This window comes from Zootoca vivipara, chromosome 7 (genome assembly GCF_963506605.1).
Source record: "Zootoca vivipara chromosome 7, rZooViv1.1, whole genome shotgun sequence".
In the NCBI taxonomy this organism is placed as follows: Eukaryota; Metazoa; Chordata; class Lepidosauria; order Squamata; family Lacertidae; genus Zootoca; species Zootoca vivipara.
The window spans coordinates 337,681-352,396 of record NC_083282.1 but is presented as its reverse complement, the minus strand read 5'-3'; the positions used below and the strand labels follow the sequence as shown (position 1 = coordinate 352,396).

The 14,716-nt window shown below is 46.2% G+C and overlaps 1 protein-coding gene across 5 annotated transcripts in view; it reads right to left on the bottom strand.

Annotated features, from left to right (window-relative positions):
• The window catches only part of SUCO (SUN domain containing ossification factor), a 45,539-nt gene extending 31,854 nt beyond the window's left edge, over window positions 1–13,685 (bottom strand). For 4 of the 5 annotated variants that reach the window (XM_060276536.1, XM_060276537.1, XM_060276538.1 and 1 more), the window contains exons 1-6: window positions 13,435–13,685; window positions 10,600–10,708; window positions 8,058–8,162; window positions 4,221–4,366; window positions 2,557–2,688; window positions 1,118–1,262 (exon numbers count right to left, since the gene is read on the bottom strand). In XM_060276536.1, the coding sequence (XP_060132519.1) occupies window positions 1,118–1,262; window positions 2,557–2,688; window positions 4,221–4,366; window positions 8,058–8,162; window positions 10,600–10,708; window positions 13,435–13,502 (705 nt within the window). In that variant the 5' untranslated portion in view covers window positions 13,503–13,685. Of the gene's footprint in view, window positions 1–1,117; window positions 1,263–2,556; window positions 2,689–4,220; window positions 4,367–8,057; window positions 8,163–9,376; window positions 9,555–10,599; window positions 10,709–13,434 lie in introns of those variants that run through there. The other variant, XM_060276540.1, reaches the window with a different exon arrangement.
• Window positions 13,686–14,716: the final 1,031 nt, after the last annotated feature.

Below are 14,716 nucleotides of genomic sequence, written 5' to 3'. Positions count from 1 at the left end.
AGGCCAGCATTGTTCATCTTCAACTGAGAAGAAATATGTTGATTTAACAATGGTTTTCTATGTTCACTCAAGTTCCAAAATGCTGGGAAACTACAGTTGTTAAGGACCAACCCTTTACAAATGTTTCATTTAGGTCATTTTTTAAAAATGGTATGCTATCCTATCTTGTGGTTAGTTTCAGTTTTGCCACCACTTTGCAGCTCAATGACTGTCCGAGGTAGAGCAGTGAAGCCAAGTTCCAGACGTGTCTGTTGACCGAAACAGTCACACAAGAATCTGTCCATGCAACTGTAGCTCTTCCTGGAAACAGTCTGCCCTCCAGTTCCAAGCTAGGGGTGAAGATGGAACGAACCAGCTGATTCCAACAAGCACTTCAAGTTTAGTGCCTTTTGAATGTTCTGGAAGTTTTAACATTACTATTCATCTTTATATTTGAATGCGCTTTCACAGGAAAGCAGGAGAGTAATGTTGAAATAAAACCAATAGTAAAGGTAAAGGGGCCCCTGACCATCAGGTCCAGTCGTGACCGACTCTGGGGTTGCGGCGCTCATCTCGCTCTATAGGCCGAGGGAGCCAGCGTTTGTCCGTAGACAGCTTCCGGGTCATGTGGCCAGCATGACAAAGCTGCTTCTGGCGAACCAGATCAGCGCATGGAAACGCTGTTTACCTTCCCGCTGGAGCGGTCCCTATTTATCTACTTGCACTTTGATGTGCTTTCGAACTGCTAGGTGGGCAGGAGCTGGGACTGAGCAACAGGAGCTCACCCCGTTGCAGGGATTCGAACCACCGACCTTCTGATCAGCAAGCCCTAGACTCTGTGGTTTAACCCACAGCGCCACCTGGGTCCCTTAAAATAGTAGTGCTTGGCATTTTCCACATTTGAAATATGAGCATCATCTGCTAGTAGTTGAAAGGAACCTATAACAGAAGCAGCACATTAAGTACCTGTCCATTTAAAGTACAGTAAGCACCGAGAACCAATACTGCAGAAAGGATAAAGCTGAGAAATGTCATACCACAAAGGGAGCGAAATGTTCTTTGACATTTACTGTGAGAGATACACATTTACTTGAACCATTCGTATCCCTACAGGGTGTTTGGGGTTATTATCACCTACCTCCCCTCTTATGTTACCCGAAGCATTCAGCGCAGATTTTGGAGTGGTCTTTTGCTCCGCTGCAGGAACTTTGGGTTCGAATTCTGATTTAGTTATCTTTCCCTTTCCATGTGAAGATATATTTTCTATATGTTGACCTACAAGGCTGAAAATACAGCAACATCAGAAACACCTAACTTGAAATATTTTTACATATCAATTCCATAGAATATAGACAGCACAGAATTCTCATAGAGTACTAGTCCGTTGCTATTGAACTTGATAAAATTAGTGTTTTAGTGAAGAGCAGCAATATTCAACATATGGTCTCAACTGTGAAAAAAGTCTGTCCTCCAACACAGACAGGCAAAGCAAGCCAGAGGAAACCTGCTTAGCCAAGGATGTTGGTAAAAACAGCATAACTGAGGCACTGGAAAATACTTTTGCTTCTTTTTCAGCTTCTTCTGTAAAGTGACATGTGGTCAAAAGTATTTCAAGTACAGTAAGACTGCCCCTCATTAACCTTATTGAAGGAGCAGAAAAAGAAAATCAAACCTGCAAGGTCAGGCAATAAAAAGCTGTTCTGAGTTACTAACTTTCATAGAATCATACATAGAGTTGGAAGAGACCACAAGGGCCATCCAGTCCAACCCCCTGCCATCAAAGGAAACACCACCAAAGCATTCCTGACAGATGGCTGGCAAGCCTCTGCTTAAAGACCTCCAAAGAAGGAGACTCCACCACACTCCTTGGTAGCAAATTCCACTGTCGAACAGCTCTTACTGTCAGGAAGTTCTTCCTAATGTTTAGGTGGAATCTTCTTTCTTGTAGTTTGAATCCATTGCTCCGTGTCCGCTTCTCTGGAGCAGCAGAAAACAACCTTTCTCCCTCCTCTATATGACATCCTTTTATATATTTGAACATGGCTATCATATCACCCCTTAACCTTCTCTTCTCCAGGCTAAACATACCCAGCTCCTTAAGCCGTTCCTCATAAGGCATCGTTTCCAGGCCTTTGACCATTTTGGTTGCCCTCCTCTGGACATGTTCCAGCTTGTCAGTATCCTTCTTGAACTGTGGTGCCCAGAATTGGACACAGTACTCCAGGTGAGGTCTCACCAGAGCGGAATACAGTGGTACTATTACTTCCCTTGATCTAGATGCTATACGCCTATTGATGCAGCCCAGTATATTAATAGTATATTAATAGTGAAATACAATTAAGAATTATGTTAATAGTGAAATAATTACTATTACATCCAGGGGTTTTTTCCTTTACATTTTTCTGGGGGCCCCAAGAGAGTGGGGCCCTAAGCTTTAGCTTGCTTAGCTTATACGTAAATCCGGCACTGGTTAGCCACCTTGCATCTCTTTGAAGAATAGACATGATAATTAAAAATAAATAAATAAGAATGAAAATCAATGGAGCAGCCTATCGCAGCAGTTATTTTGCTACTCACCCCTCTGGTGAAGTATCAAGAGATGCAGAGTCACTCTCAGGCTCCCCCTCCAGTGCCCCACCCAGGTCACAGTCCGGCTCTGACTGCTCGGCTTCAGCTACAGGGATATCAGCACTGGAGTTTTCTATTGCACTGAAGGAAAAGAAAACAAACATGCTTTTTACTTCTCTGAAAGAACTAATGCTTTTGCTGGAATTTCTAATACTTTCACACATCAAAGCACCCTTGTATTAAAGCAGTTGCCTGGTAACCACAGAAGACAAAGAACTGCATACAGCCCAATGCAGTGGTGCCTCGACTTACGAATTTAATCCGTTTCGAAGGCACCTTCATAGGTCGAAAAATTCGTAAGTCGAAAAGCGCCATTGGAAACGCGATTTCCCATAGGAATGCATTGGAAACGGAAAAAATTTGTAAGTCGAAGCAACCCCATCTAAAATTTCGTAAGTCGATAAAACCCTATCTAAAACCGCCGCTGTTTCCGTTTGGATGTCAAGAAATTCGTAAGCGTGCGGCCATTTGCCCCACTCGTAAGTCGAAAAATTCGGTTGTCAAGTCGTTCGTAAGTCGAGGTACCACTGTATATGAAACAGTATATGTAAGGGAACATCTTTTATACGTTTTTACATTTTTGCATATATTTGTATACACTGCTTGAGTCCCAGTCTGGAAAAAATGAGGGATAATAATATTAATAAATAATAACTTATTATATTATTTCTTGCAGAAAGTGTGCAACTTTACTGGCATTATTTGTGTTGATATTTGTGTACAGGCATGGTCCTCACAATAAACGGTTTTGTTGTTGTACTGGCATTATTAGAAATGCCAATAGTGAATCTTTCGCTATGGAGCAATACTACCCTTGTCAATATAATTCAACTTAAAACAAATGCAGTTTCCTAACTTTAATGTGGTATCAGTTGCTGCCATGAATGAATCGAGTCAGAGAAGAGCTGATAATCTAGCATAGTTTTCTTAAAGTGAATACAGTATATATAATACATAATGCAGTGTGTTGGCTACATATCTGTCAGGCTTCGGGGAATCAGATCCCTCCCCTGGTGGCAGCAAATAAGCAGATCAAAAGAAAGGAGCATTACCTTTTTTTTTTAATAATCACAGCGAGAGACAAAGGAATGCATATCTCTCTAGGAATGGTGTTGCTCCCAGTAAAGGTTCACCCCCTCTGTCCCCATTAATCTACATCACTCCTATGTCGGGTAATCTGAGCTTGTTGCTGCTGTGCTTTCTGTTCTATCACTCTCAAAGCCCGTCTAGTCTTAGGCAAAGGGGGGTCAGGAATGCTTTCTAAAGACAGTGAATCTGCCAGCTGTCTGTCTCTCTCCTGGTGTTTCCTCTTCTAGATGTTCCTCACCCAGTATTTCCCAGCTTTTCCCCTCAGGACTATGCCCCTCTGCAAACCACTGTTCTAAATCAATGGAAATGTTCAGCAGAGGGGGGGGGGGTCTCCCATCATTTCTCAGTCCAGTCCCTGACAATATCTTACAGGTTCACACTTCTTTCAGTTTCTGTTTAGAACAGATGAAAGGTTATTTTTAATAGAAAAATTATAAACTGCTTGATCAGAAAGTATCTCCAGCAGGTGAAATGCCTCTTGATGTAATATGATGCGGAAATGAACAAAAAAATGAATAGCTTACCTGGGCTGAGAGACTGGTGAGATCTCCGAGGTAGATATGCTGAAAGTACTATCAGGGATATCAGCTACACTAAAAGAACCGTCACTGGAATCCACTGAAGGCTGTGCCTCAATTTCAGGTGTCCTCAATTCCCCCATCTCCACGTTCTGTTCAAAAATGTCAATATACACTTTAGAATCAGTTCCAGCATCTGCCCAATTTGCAGAATTCCAAAAAAGAATAGTGACGCCTACAAGGCTATTTCACAGGGTAAGCCAACCACAAGCAAGTTGGGACAAGTAAAAACTAACCTACATATATGAAATGCTGCTATCAGGATCTATTTGTTGGGACGGGGGCAGCACTCAACTGAATTAGCCTAGCAAATACTTAAGGTTCCTTGTGGAAAATTCAAGCGCTTCTTATTCTCATAGTGCCAGTAGACTTGAGCTCAGGCAATCCAAAGGAGGCATCTGTTCACACCCAAACACCAAATGCAGCCCTGCAGCTCAGCAACTGTACTGCACTTAGTACCCTCAACAAGAATAAGAATCATGTTATAATTTATACCCCAGCCACTCCTTGAGAAAAGCCTCTATACAACGACTGCCATAAATAGGATTAGCAGCCAAACCAGCTCCACCTAGTTCAATGGTGGAAAAGATCCATTGCACAAATGTTGCTGGTGCTGACTTTCCCCTGAGGGCTGTCACAGCAGAGAGATGCCAGGGTTGGAGCTGACCAGCCAGAGACCACAATGGCCAGTTGGTCAAAGGGCTTTGCCGGTATTTTATTGTTTCATTCCTTTTTAAACCTGTGTGAGGGCTGTTGGGTTTTTTTACACTCATGTGATATATCCATTTTATGAAGTAAATAACTGGGTGAAAACAGTATAGCTTCCACAGAGGTGGTGCCCGAAAGGAAGATAAAAGGCTAAATAAATCCTTCAAACCCTTCAACCAATAGGTGCAAAACAACACAACCTTTAAACTGTATAATGATATCAGCCTCCTTCCCTCCTCCCACAGTGGCAGCTCCTTCACACCCGGCACTCAGACAGGCTCTCTGAGGTGTGTAGATTTACTCCAGAATAAAAACCTTCCACACCCACCCCATGGCTCCCCTCCTCCTGCCTTTGCTCTTTCTCAGCCTCCTCCCTCTTATAGAGAAGCACAAACACAGCTGAGCCACAGAGACACACCCACCCCTGTCTCTTCAGCACCCCAACCCCACAAGATTCCCCCCACCCTGGTGGTGGAAAGGGCCCTCTGTGTTGATCTTCCTCCCCCCCCTTGCAATGGGGGGAGGGAAGGGGAGAGGGGGAGAGAGAGGGGGAGGGAGAGAGAAGGCAAAAAATGTAAAGGACCCCTGGATGGTTAAGTCCAGTCAAAGGTGACTATGGGGTTGCGGTGCTCATCTCACTTTTAAGGCCAAAGGAGTCAGCGTTTGTCCACAGACAGCTTTTCCAGGTCATGTGGCCAGCATTACTAAACCGCTTCTGGCGCAATGAAACACTGGGACAAGTGCCAGAGTGCACGGAAACGCCATTTACCTTCCTGCCACAGCGGCACTTATTTATCTACTTGCACTGGTATACTTTCAAATTGCTAGGTTGGGAGGAGCTGGGACAGAGCAACAGGAGCTCACCCCATCATGCGGATTCAAACCGCCAACCTTCCAATCAGCAAGCCCAAGGGGCTCAGTGGTTTAGACCAGTGGTCCTCAACCTTGGGCCTCCAGATGTTTTGAGACTACAATTCCCATCATCCCTGACCACTGGTCCTGCTAGCTAGGGATCATGGGAGTTGTAGGCCAAAAACATCTGGAGGCCCAAGGTTGAGGACCACTGGTTTAGACCACACGTGAGGCACTTTTCCAATAGCTACAAATTTGCCTGTTTGCCCTCTGACGAAGAAATGACCGGTCCATAATTTTAATGCCAGGTGTATTGTAGCTGTGAGAGACAGAATAACAACAGGAAAAACCCCAGAAGCCCAGAAGCCAGAGATGGATGTGCATTATAATGAGTGAAATAAATATTTGATCCCCTATCAACCAGCCAGATGTCAAGCTACCTGGTACCTTCACTGTATGTAATGAGCTGAGATTAGAAGCACCTGCTGTAAGGGAGAGGTCTTACCTGTAATCCCAGCTCGTTACAGTACCTGTACAAAAGACACCTGTCGAGAGAAGCCATCAATCCAGCAGATTCCAAAGTAGCCACCCTGACCAAGACCAAAGAGCTGTCCAAGGATGTCAGGGACCAGATTCTAGACCTGCGCAAGGCTGGGCTACAAGACTATTGCCAAGCAGCTTGGTGAGAAGGTGACAACAGTTGGTGCAATAATTGGCAAATGGGAGAAACACAAAATAACTGTCGGCCTCCCTCGGTCTGGGGCTCCATGCAAGATCTCATCTCGTGGAGTTGCAATGATGAGGAGAACGGTGATGAAGCAGCCCAGAACTACACGGGGGGGAACTTGTCAATGATCTCAGGGCAGCTGGGACCAATGTCACCATGAAAACAGCTGGTAACACACTACGCCGTGAGGGACTGAGATCTTGCAGAGCCCGCAAGGTCCCTTTGCTCAAGACAGGACATGTAAAGGCCCGTCTGCAGTTTGCCAATGCACATCTGAATGACCCAGAGGAGAAGTGGGTGAAAGTGTTGTGGTCAGATGAGACCAAAATCGAGCTCTTTGGCATCAACTCAACTTGCCGTGTTTGGAGGAGGAGGAGGAGGAATGTTGCCTATGACCCAAGAACACCATCCCAACTGTCAAACATGGAGGGGGACATATTATGCTTTGGGGGTGTTTTTCTGCTAAGGGGACAGGACACCTTCACCGCATGGGGCCATGTATCGTCAAATCTTGGGTGAGCACCTCCTTCCCTCAGCCAGGGCATTGAAAATGGGTCAAGGATGGGTATTCCAACATGACAATGACTCAAAACACACGGCCAAGGCAACAAAGGAGTGGCTCAAGAAGCAGCACATTAAGGTCCTGGAGTGTCCTAGCCAGTCTCCAGACCTTAATCCCATTGAAAATCTGTGGAGGGAGCTGAAGGTTCAAGTAGCTACACATCAGCCTCAAAATCTTACTGAATTGGAGAGAATCTACAAAGAGGAGTGGGACAAAATACGTCCCGAGATGTGTGCAAACCTGGTGGCCACCTTCAAGAAACGTCTGTAATTGCCAACAAGGGTTTAGCCACCAAATACTAAGTCATCTTTTGCAAAGGGATCAAATACTTATTTCACTCATTATAATGTACATCCATCTCTAACTTTTGTCTTCTGGGTTTCTGGGGTTTTTCCTGTTGTTATTCTGTCTCTCACGGCTACAATAAACCTACCATTAAAATTATGGACTGGTCATTTCTTTGTCAGGGGGCAAACGGGCAAATTTAGCAGGGGATCAAATACTTTCCCCCCCTCACTGTACCTCGGGGAAAGTTCCCCCAAGGTCCTGTCCTCTACTTCTCCCTCCCTCCCTCGCTCGCTCTTTCTCACAGCAGCAGATGGAGGAGAGAAGGAAGCCCAGCCAGAGCAAGCCAGGTAGTGCAGGCGCAGCCACATGGAGCAGGGGAAGCCTTTCAGCTCCTGTGACTGCAGCACCTACCAGCTGACCAGCAGAGCAGAGCAAGCGGTGGCAGATCACTCAGGCAGCAGGAGGAAAGTTTTATCTCAAGTCTCAGACACAATACAGCGCAACAAGACTTCTGAAACTGCTTGCCAACAGACCATTCCCTACTGTTGGAACTCCGCCAGGGGAGTTTCAAGCGCTGCCATGACCACTCCAAAGCTCAGAGCCATGGATCATGGCTAAAAGAATAGACATATCCCCAAAGACTTGCCTCTTTCTGCTTTGTGCAGTCAACTAAACATTCTTCAGGATGGCTGTTTATACTGGATTCAATGTGCTCTAAAGAATCCATTCCAATGGATCCATGGGTCTCCTCCTAGTGGAAAGATACAGAAATGTATTTAGATAGATAGATGCAGCTGACAAGCTTTGCGGGGAAACTTCAGCTCCGAGGAGGTACTTTTAATCCTAAAAGACATTTTTTAGTCTAATCTTTTACCATTTTGCATGCACCAAAACATGATCTAGAGAGTGTCTTCAATTGTTTAACTTTAAGACCTTACAATGACTGACATTTAGCAAACACAAAGAGACCTCTGGCATCTTAAAAAAACAAAAACATTATGGCCGAAGTTGATGCAGACTGATGCCATAGGCCAGGGGTCAGCAAACCTGTCCACTGTCCCTCAGACCTGGGAGGGGGACGACTATATTTTGGAAAAAAATATGAACGAGTTCCTATGCCCCACAAATAGCCCAGAGATGCATTTTAAGTAAAAACACATATTCTACTCATGTAAAAACACCAGGCAGTCCCCACATATAACCCAGAAATGCATTTTAAATAAAAGGCACATTCTACTCATGCTGATTCCCGGACCATCCGCGGGCCAGATTTAGAAGGCGATTGGGCCGGATCCAGCCCCTGGGCCTTAGTCTGCCTACCTATGCCATAGGCAGTGTTTCTCAAACTTGGGTCCCCAGCGGTTGTTGGGAGTACAACTCCCATCAGGGAAATGTAGTCCAGCAACAGCTGGAGACCCAAATTTGAGAAACCCTGTCATAGGGTGACATCTAATGGAGTTAGCTGGCCTACAGGATTATCCCTGCTGCATGAGGAGGACTTCTCTTCCTCTCCTACCCCATTCAGTTCCTACCAAATTCACTCTGGAGAGTCCAATCGCATGACATTGGACAGCACGCATGATAATATATGTAATTAAAATAGCTATTCTTCAAGGGGCCACAAGGTCTGTTGCAACAAAAACAATCAAGGCCACCCTTGTGTAAATCTTTAACAATGGTTGCACTGTTTACAACAGACTGCATCCAAAGCAGCACCTGTAGAAGAATACCGTATTTTCCGGCGGATAAGACGACTTTTTAACCCAGGAAAATCTTTTCAAAAGTTGGGGGTTGTCTTATAGGGCGGGTGCTGAAACATCCGAGCCAGAATGGAGAATCTGTGGTCGCTGCATACGGTGGGGGGAGCTCAAAAATGGCCGTGGCCGCATCCCCGCCACACGCGGCGACCGTATGAAAGCAGCAAGGGCGGCGCTATACAAGTACAGTAGAAGAGAATCCACTCACCAGGATTCCTGGAAAGAAGTGACTTAAGGCGGTCCCGCTGACGAGGTGAGGGGGCGCCTCACCGGGAAGGTGTAAGTGAAGGGTGGAGCAAGCTGCAGGCGTCCGGGACTCTCAGGGTATGGAAAAAAGAGATAGAGCAGCACTGTGCACAGAAAAACACGCCTCTTTCACCCGTCTGGCCCACCCTTGTATCCTATTACCGTACCTCCTTCTCTGCCTTCCATACCCCGAGAGTCCCGGACACCTGCAGCTTGCTCCGCCCTTCACTTACACCTTCCCGGTGAGGCACCCCCTCACTTTGTCATCGGAAACTGTCACACCAGCAAAACCTGTAAAAATACTATAGCTTGCGGTTATGAGGGGCGTTGCTAACTCGCCAGGGACTTGCCCGGCACTTGCTCTCTCTCTCTATTGTTTGTTATCTTCCTCCTATCATCACCAGTTCCAGTTTGGTTGACAGCTTAGAAAACAATCAGCATGGCAGCTCCCATGGGTTTATTGTCTTATCCTTCCTTTCAGCTTTAGAGTGAATTAGGAAACGTTTGGTCCACTTGCACTGTTTTATGTTTACATGTTTGATGACAAACAGCCTTATGTATATAAGTGACAGTTTTCCTGTTAAGTACCTGCATGTCATAAGCAATTGAATTAAAATTACCATATTGAAATCAAATCTGATTTTTAAAAATTGTTATTTGGTGTGCGTTGGAAGAGGGGTAGTCTTACATGGCAAGTATATCCCAAACTCTGTATTTTAACTGGAAAAGTTGGGGTCGTCTTATATGCCCAGTCGTCTTATGCGCCGGAACATACGGCAATTCCCAACTACCCACTGTGGTGACATGAAATCCATTCTGGGAGATGCTCCAAAGGCCTAGGCTGGGGGATTGCCTGATTTTATCTTCTCAGATACATGTAGCAAATATCCTGCTGTCACCACCTTTTGGGAGGGCCATTTCACAGAGGCTGTTTTGGGTGTAACTCAAGAGAGATGGCCAAGGAATCTTAAGACACAGATAAGCTTGTTTTAGAAAATCATTAGGTTTCAATAATTTAGGTTCCATAATGTATAGAAAAAGAAAGCCATTCTGAGTTGTTGTTTCAATTTAAACATTTCCTCTTAATTTAAAGCAGCCTTTAAAGAATCCTGCAAGTAAGACATTTATTCATGGCATGGCATGCAATTCCCCAATAAAGCTGTTCAGTTTGTTCTAGGCCGTTACCTTTTCCTGGATATTCTCGTCCATGTTTGCCAAGGGACAGTTCTCATTTGGTAAATGCAAAGAGCCAGAGGAAGGACTCTCTTTACAAAAGACATGCCAGCTGGGTAATCTGTTAAGAGAACAAAACCACACTCATACAGACAGATAGTTATGTCATGGCTGATGCCATGAGAGGGCGAGGCAAGGATGATCAAATATGCCCTGACCCGCAAAAACAAAAACAAAAACCAAGTTACCTACTCAACTCCTGTTTTGCCCAAAAAGGGAATTGGATGCACCCTCACAAATACAACCTGAAAAGTGAGGGTTCAAAGTATGAGCAAACCTGGAGAATGGCCTGCATGCAAGGATGAGACAGGCAAATATTGTACTGGGAGCCAGTGTGGTGTAGCGGTTAAGAGCGGTAGACTCGTAATCTGGGGAACTGGGTTTGTGTCTCTGCTCCTCCACATGCAGCTGTTGGGTGACCTTGGCCTACTCACACTTCTCTGAAGTCTCTTAGCCCCACTCACCTCACAGGGTGTCTGTTGTGGGGGAGGAAGGGAAAGGAGAATGTTAGCCACTTTGAGACTCCTTAGGGTAGTGATAAAGCAGGATATCAAATCCAAACTCTTCTACTAATCTTCAAAATAGTGAAAGAGGAAGACCCAAAAAACCTAAATACTGGATAGTCTGGGACCCGGGTGGTGCTGTGGGTTAAACCACAGAGCCTAGGGCTTGCCAATCAGAAGGTCGGTAGTTCAAATCCCCGCAACGGGGTGAGCTCCCGTTGCTTGGTCCCTGCTCCTGCCAACCTAGCAGTTTGAAAGCACGTCAAAGTGCAAGTAGATAAATAGGTACCACTCTGGCAGAAAGGTAAACGGTGTTTCCGTGCACTGCTCTGGTTCGCCAGAAGTGGCTTAATCATGCTGGCCACATGACCTGGAAGCTGTACGCCGGTTCCCTCGGCCAGTAATGCGAGATGAGTGCCGCAACCCCAGAGTCCTCCATGACTGGACCTAATGGTCAGGGGTCCCTTTACCTTTTACTGGATAGTCTAACTCTAACACAAGGTAATGTACTAGAACATATTATAAACAGGTCAATCTGCAAATATCTTGATAATATAGTGATTTGTAGGAGTTAGCATGGATTTGTGAAGAATAAATCCTGCCAGACTCCAAGCTTAAATAATTGCTGTCAGAATACAAGCTTAAATCAAGTTGGAAGGGATCCTGAGGGTCATCTAGTCCAGCCCCCTGCAATGCAGAAATATCAACTAAAGCATCCATGACAGATGGCTACCCAAGCTCTGCTTTAAAACCTCCAATGAAGGTTTTCACTTCCCGAGGGAGACTGTTCCACTGTCAAAGAAGCTCTTACTGTCAGAAAGTTATTCCTAATATTTAGACGCAAGCTCCTTTACTGTAACTTGAATCCATTGGTCTTGCCCTCCAGGCGAAAATGTTCCTCTTCAACCAGGCCCTTTTAAATGTTTGTGGGGGGAGGTTTATTGGTTTATGGGCTTTTTGTTGTTCTTTTTATTATGTATTTTGTGTTTCTATCTTGTATTTTTATGTTGTGAACTGCCCTGAGATCCATGGATGAAGGGTGGTATACAAATGAAATTAATCAGTTATTAATAAACAATGAAAGGATGAAGCCCCCAAATATCTGCTGAATAAGCTGCTTATGTGAGCAAATTATCTGGAAGCAAAGGGGGATTCAGATTGGCGAAAGTCACAAAGCATCGTAAGAATACATACTTGTATCCAGCCCTGCCAATAATATAAATATACACCAGCCTGCAAACATACTGTTAGTGCCTATGGTTGTATGTCACAGAACAGCTTTTGCAGCATATGTGGCTTGCTACTCTCCTCCTGAAGTTTGAGATCTGTGGCTTCCTGTTAAAGCTCCACTTATTTCCATCAGAAATTGCCAGTGTTGGCTTTAGCTACAGCTTTGCTCTGCTTTCAAAGCACTCTTACATACCCGTGGGAGAAAACACATTGATAACAAAGAATAGCATGTTATTTTTCAACTGGTTTTGTAAATTCATCAAACACAAGGCCCATTTCCTCCTTTGACTTTTCTTTTTTAGAATGGTAGTTTAAGTAGTTAAGATCTACCGTATTACAGGAATGTAGCCCCTCGACAGAAAGCATAATCCTACATGCTAGTTGTTCACTACATTTACAGTGTCATTATGCCAAACACAGCCAAAAAGGGGGGGGAAGCCCCCAATATGTACAGGCTTAAGTACTGGGGAGCAGAAGCGACACAACATCACTGCTATGGTGCACCAAGAATCCTAGTCTGTCCTTGCAAATAACTGTCTGCCTGACCCAAATAACTGTCTGCCGGCCCTTAGCCTCCTGCTCTCCCAGGGGCTAGCTAGCCACATGCCAACGGGAAGTCCACGAGCAGAATCGGAGCAGGATGATCCCCCCCCTTTTCGCTTTTCACCGCACGTTCAAGCTTGCATTACTGACTGGTCCAGACTTTTCTAGCGATTTATCTCAACTCACAGCCAGCAAAGGCGAAAGAGCCAAATCATGCACGGGAAGCGAGGGAGCGAAGGAGCTGCCTAGAAGCAGCACTCTCGACCTGAAACACCTGAAAGTACGGGAGGGGGGGGGTCCCGCTAAGACGCCCCGAGGTCCCCCTGGCCAGAAGGGGGCGGGGTTCCTGCCTCGGGGCACCTTCGGAATCGGAACTCCCCTTTGGTCGCGACCGCGGGGCTCTTTGTGACCCTGCCTCCTTGTGCTCTGGCTCGTGATCCCGGGCTGGCGGGCTGGCGCCCCGGTGAGACTCCGGGCTCGGTGTGCGCGGGCGGGCGCCGAGGAGACTCACCCGGCCAGGCAGCCCAGGAGGAAGCAGGAGGAAGCCAGAAGCAGCAGCCGGCGGGGAGGCTCCTTCATCGTCTCCGCCGTCTGCCTCCTCGGGCCCGCGGGCGGCGGCGCATCCTCCCGAGGGCGAGGGGCGGAGAAGAGCCGCGGGGAGCGGGGCGAGGGGTCCGGCAGCCGCGTCCGCTGCCCTCGCTGGATCCGCGACGCGCTGAGCTGGAATGTGACGCGTCACCGCCGAGAGGAGCGGAGGGAGAAAGAGCCGCGCCTGCGCACCAGGCCGCTTCCCCTCTGTTTCGAAAGAAAACGGCCCCGAGAGGCCGTCAGCCAGCCAATCGACAGCCCGTTTTCTCCAAGGCGGTCGCTGATTGGGCAGTTTTCCCTTTCACCTCTGCCCCTCTCCGCCCGCGGACAGGCCGCGCGCTCCCCCGCCCTAAAGCTATGGCGGGGAGTGAGAGGTGTCCGTCAGGAACGCCGGAGCGTTAGCGGTTCGCTCCTAAACTGCCTCGGTTGTTGCAGGGGGGGGGTATACTGTAATAGCGAAGGCTTTGGTTTTTTTAATGGAACGTACGCGCCATGAGCACGAACCGACAAGAGCCTTAAATCGCTTTCGTAGATCAGGCATTATCTTCGTCAGCTTGCCGCAAACGCCGCGCGGGTTCGGGGGCTTTTTATAGTCTTCGAGGCCCCCGGCGGCGATGTGACAGAGAGCCTGAAGATCATGTTATAGACGCGCACCGAGCGCCTAATTTGCGGGTTCCTCTTGCACGATGCTTTACCTGCGGTTGTGACATTGCAAGGGCTGCTCTAGGCTGGTCCTCAGCCGGCACACCTGAGCTCATCGCATCGGGATGATGGACAGCACTGTTCTATCCTTTTCACAGAAATGCACGCAAAGGCTGGGGTTCATATTCATTCATTCATATTTCATAAAATCTATACACCGTTTGATTGCAAAAAAAACCCACAACCCAACTACATGTAACAACCACATAGTCATGAAGGAGAAACTCCATCTTTTAATCATTTTTAAAATCAATTGTAACTTGAACTAAAGCACTTTTTTAAAAAATGCTTCCAGTAGCACCTTAGAGACCAACTAAGTTTGTTATTGATATGAGCTTTCATGCTACCAATAACAAATTTAGTTGGTCTGTAAGGTGCTACTGGAAGGATTTTTTAAATTTTGTTTCAACTACGACAGACCAACACGGCTACCTACCTATAACTAAGGCATTTTTAGTTGCATAATCATTTTACCATTTTTTAAAAGGTAGCCTAAAAAGATC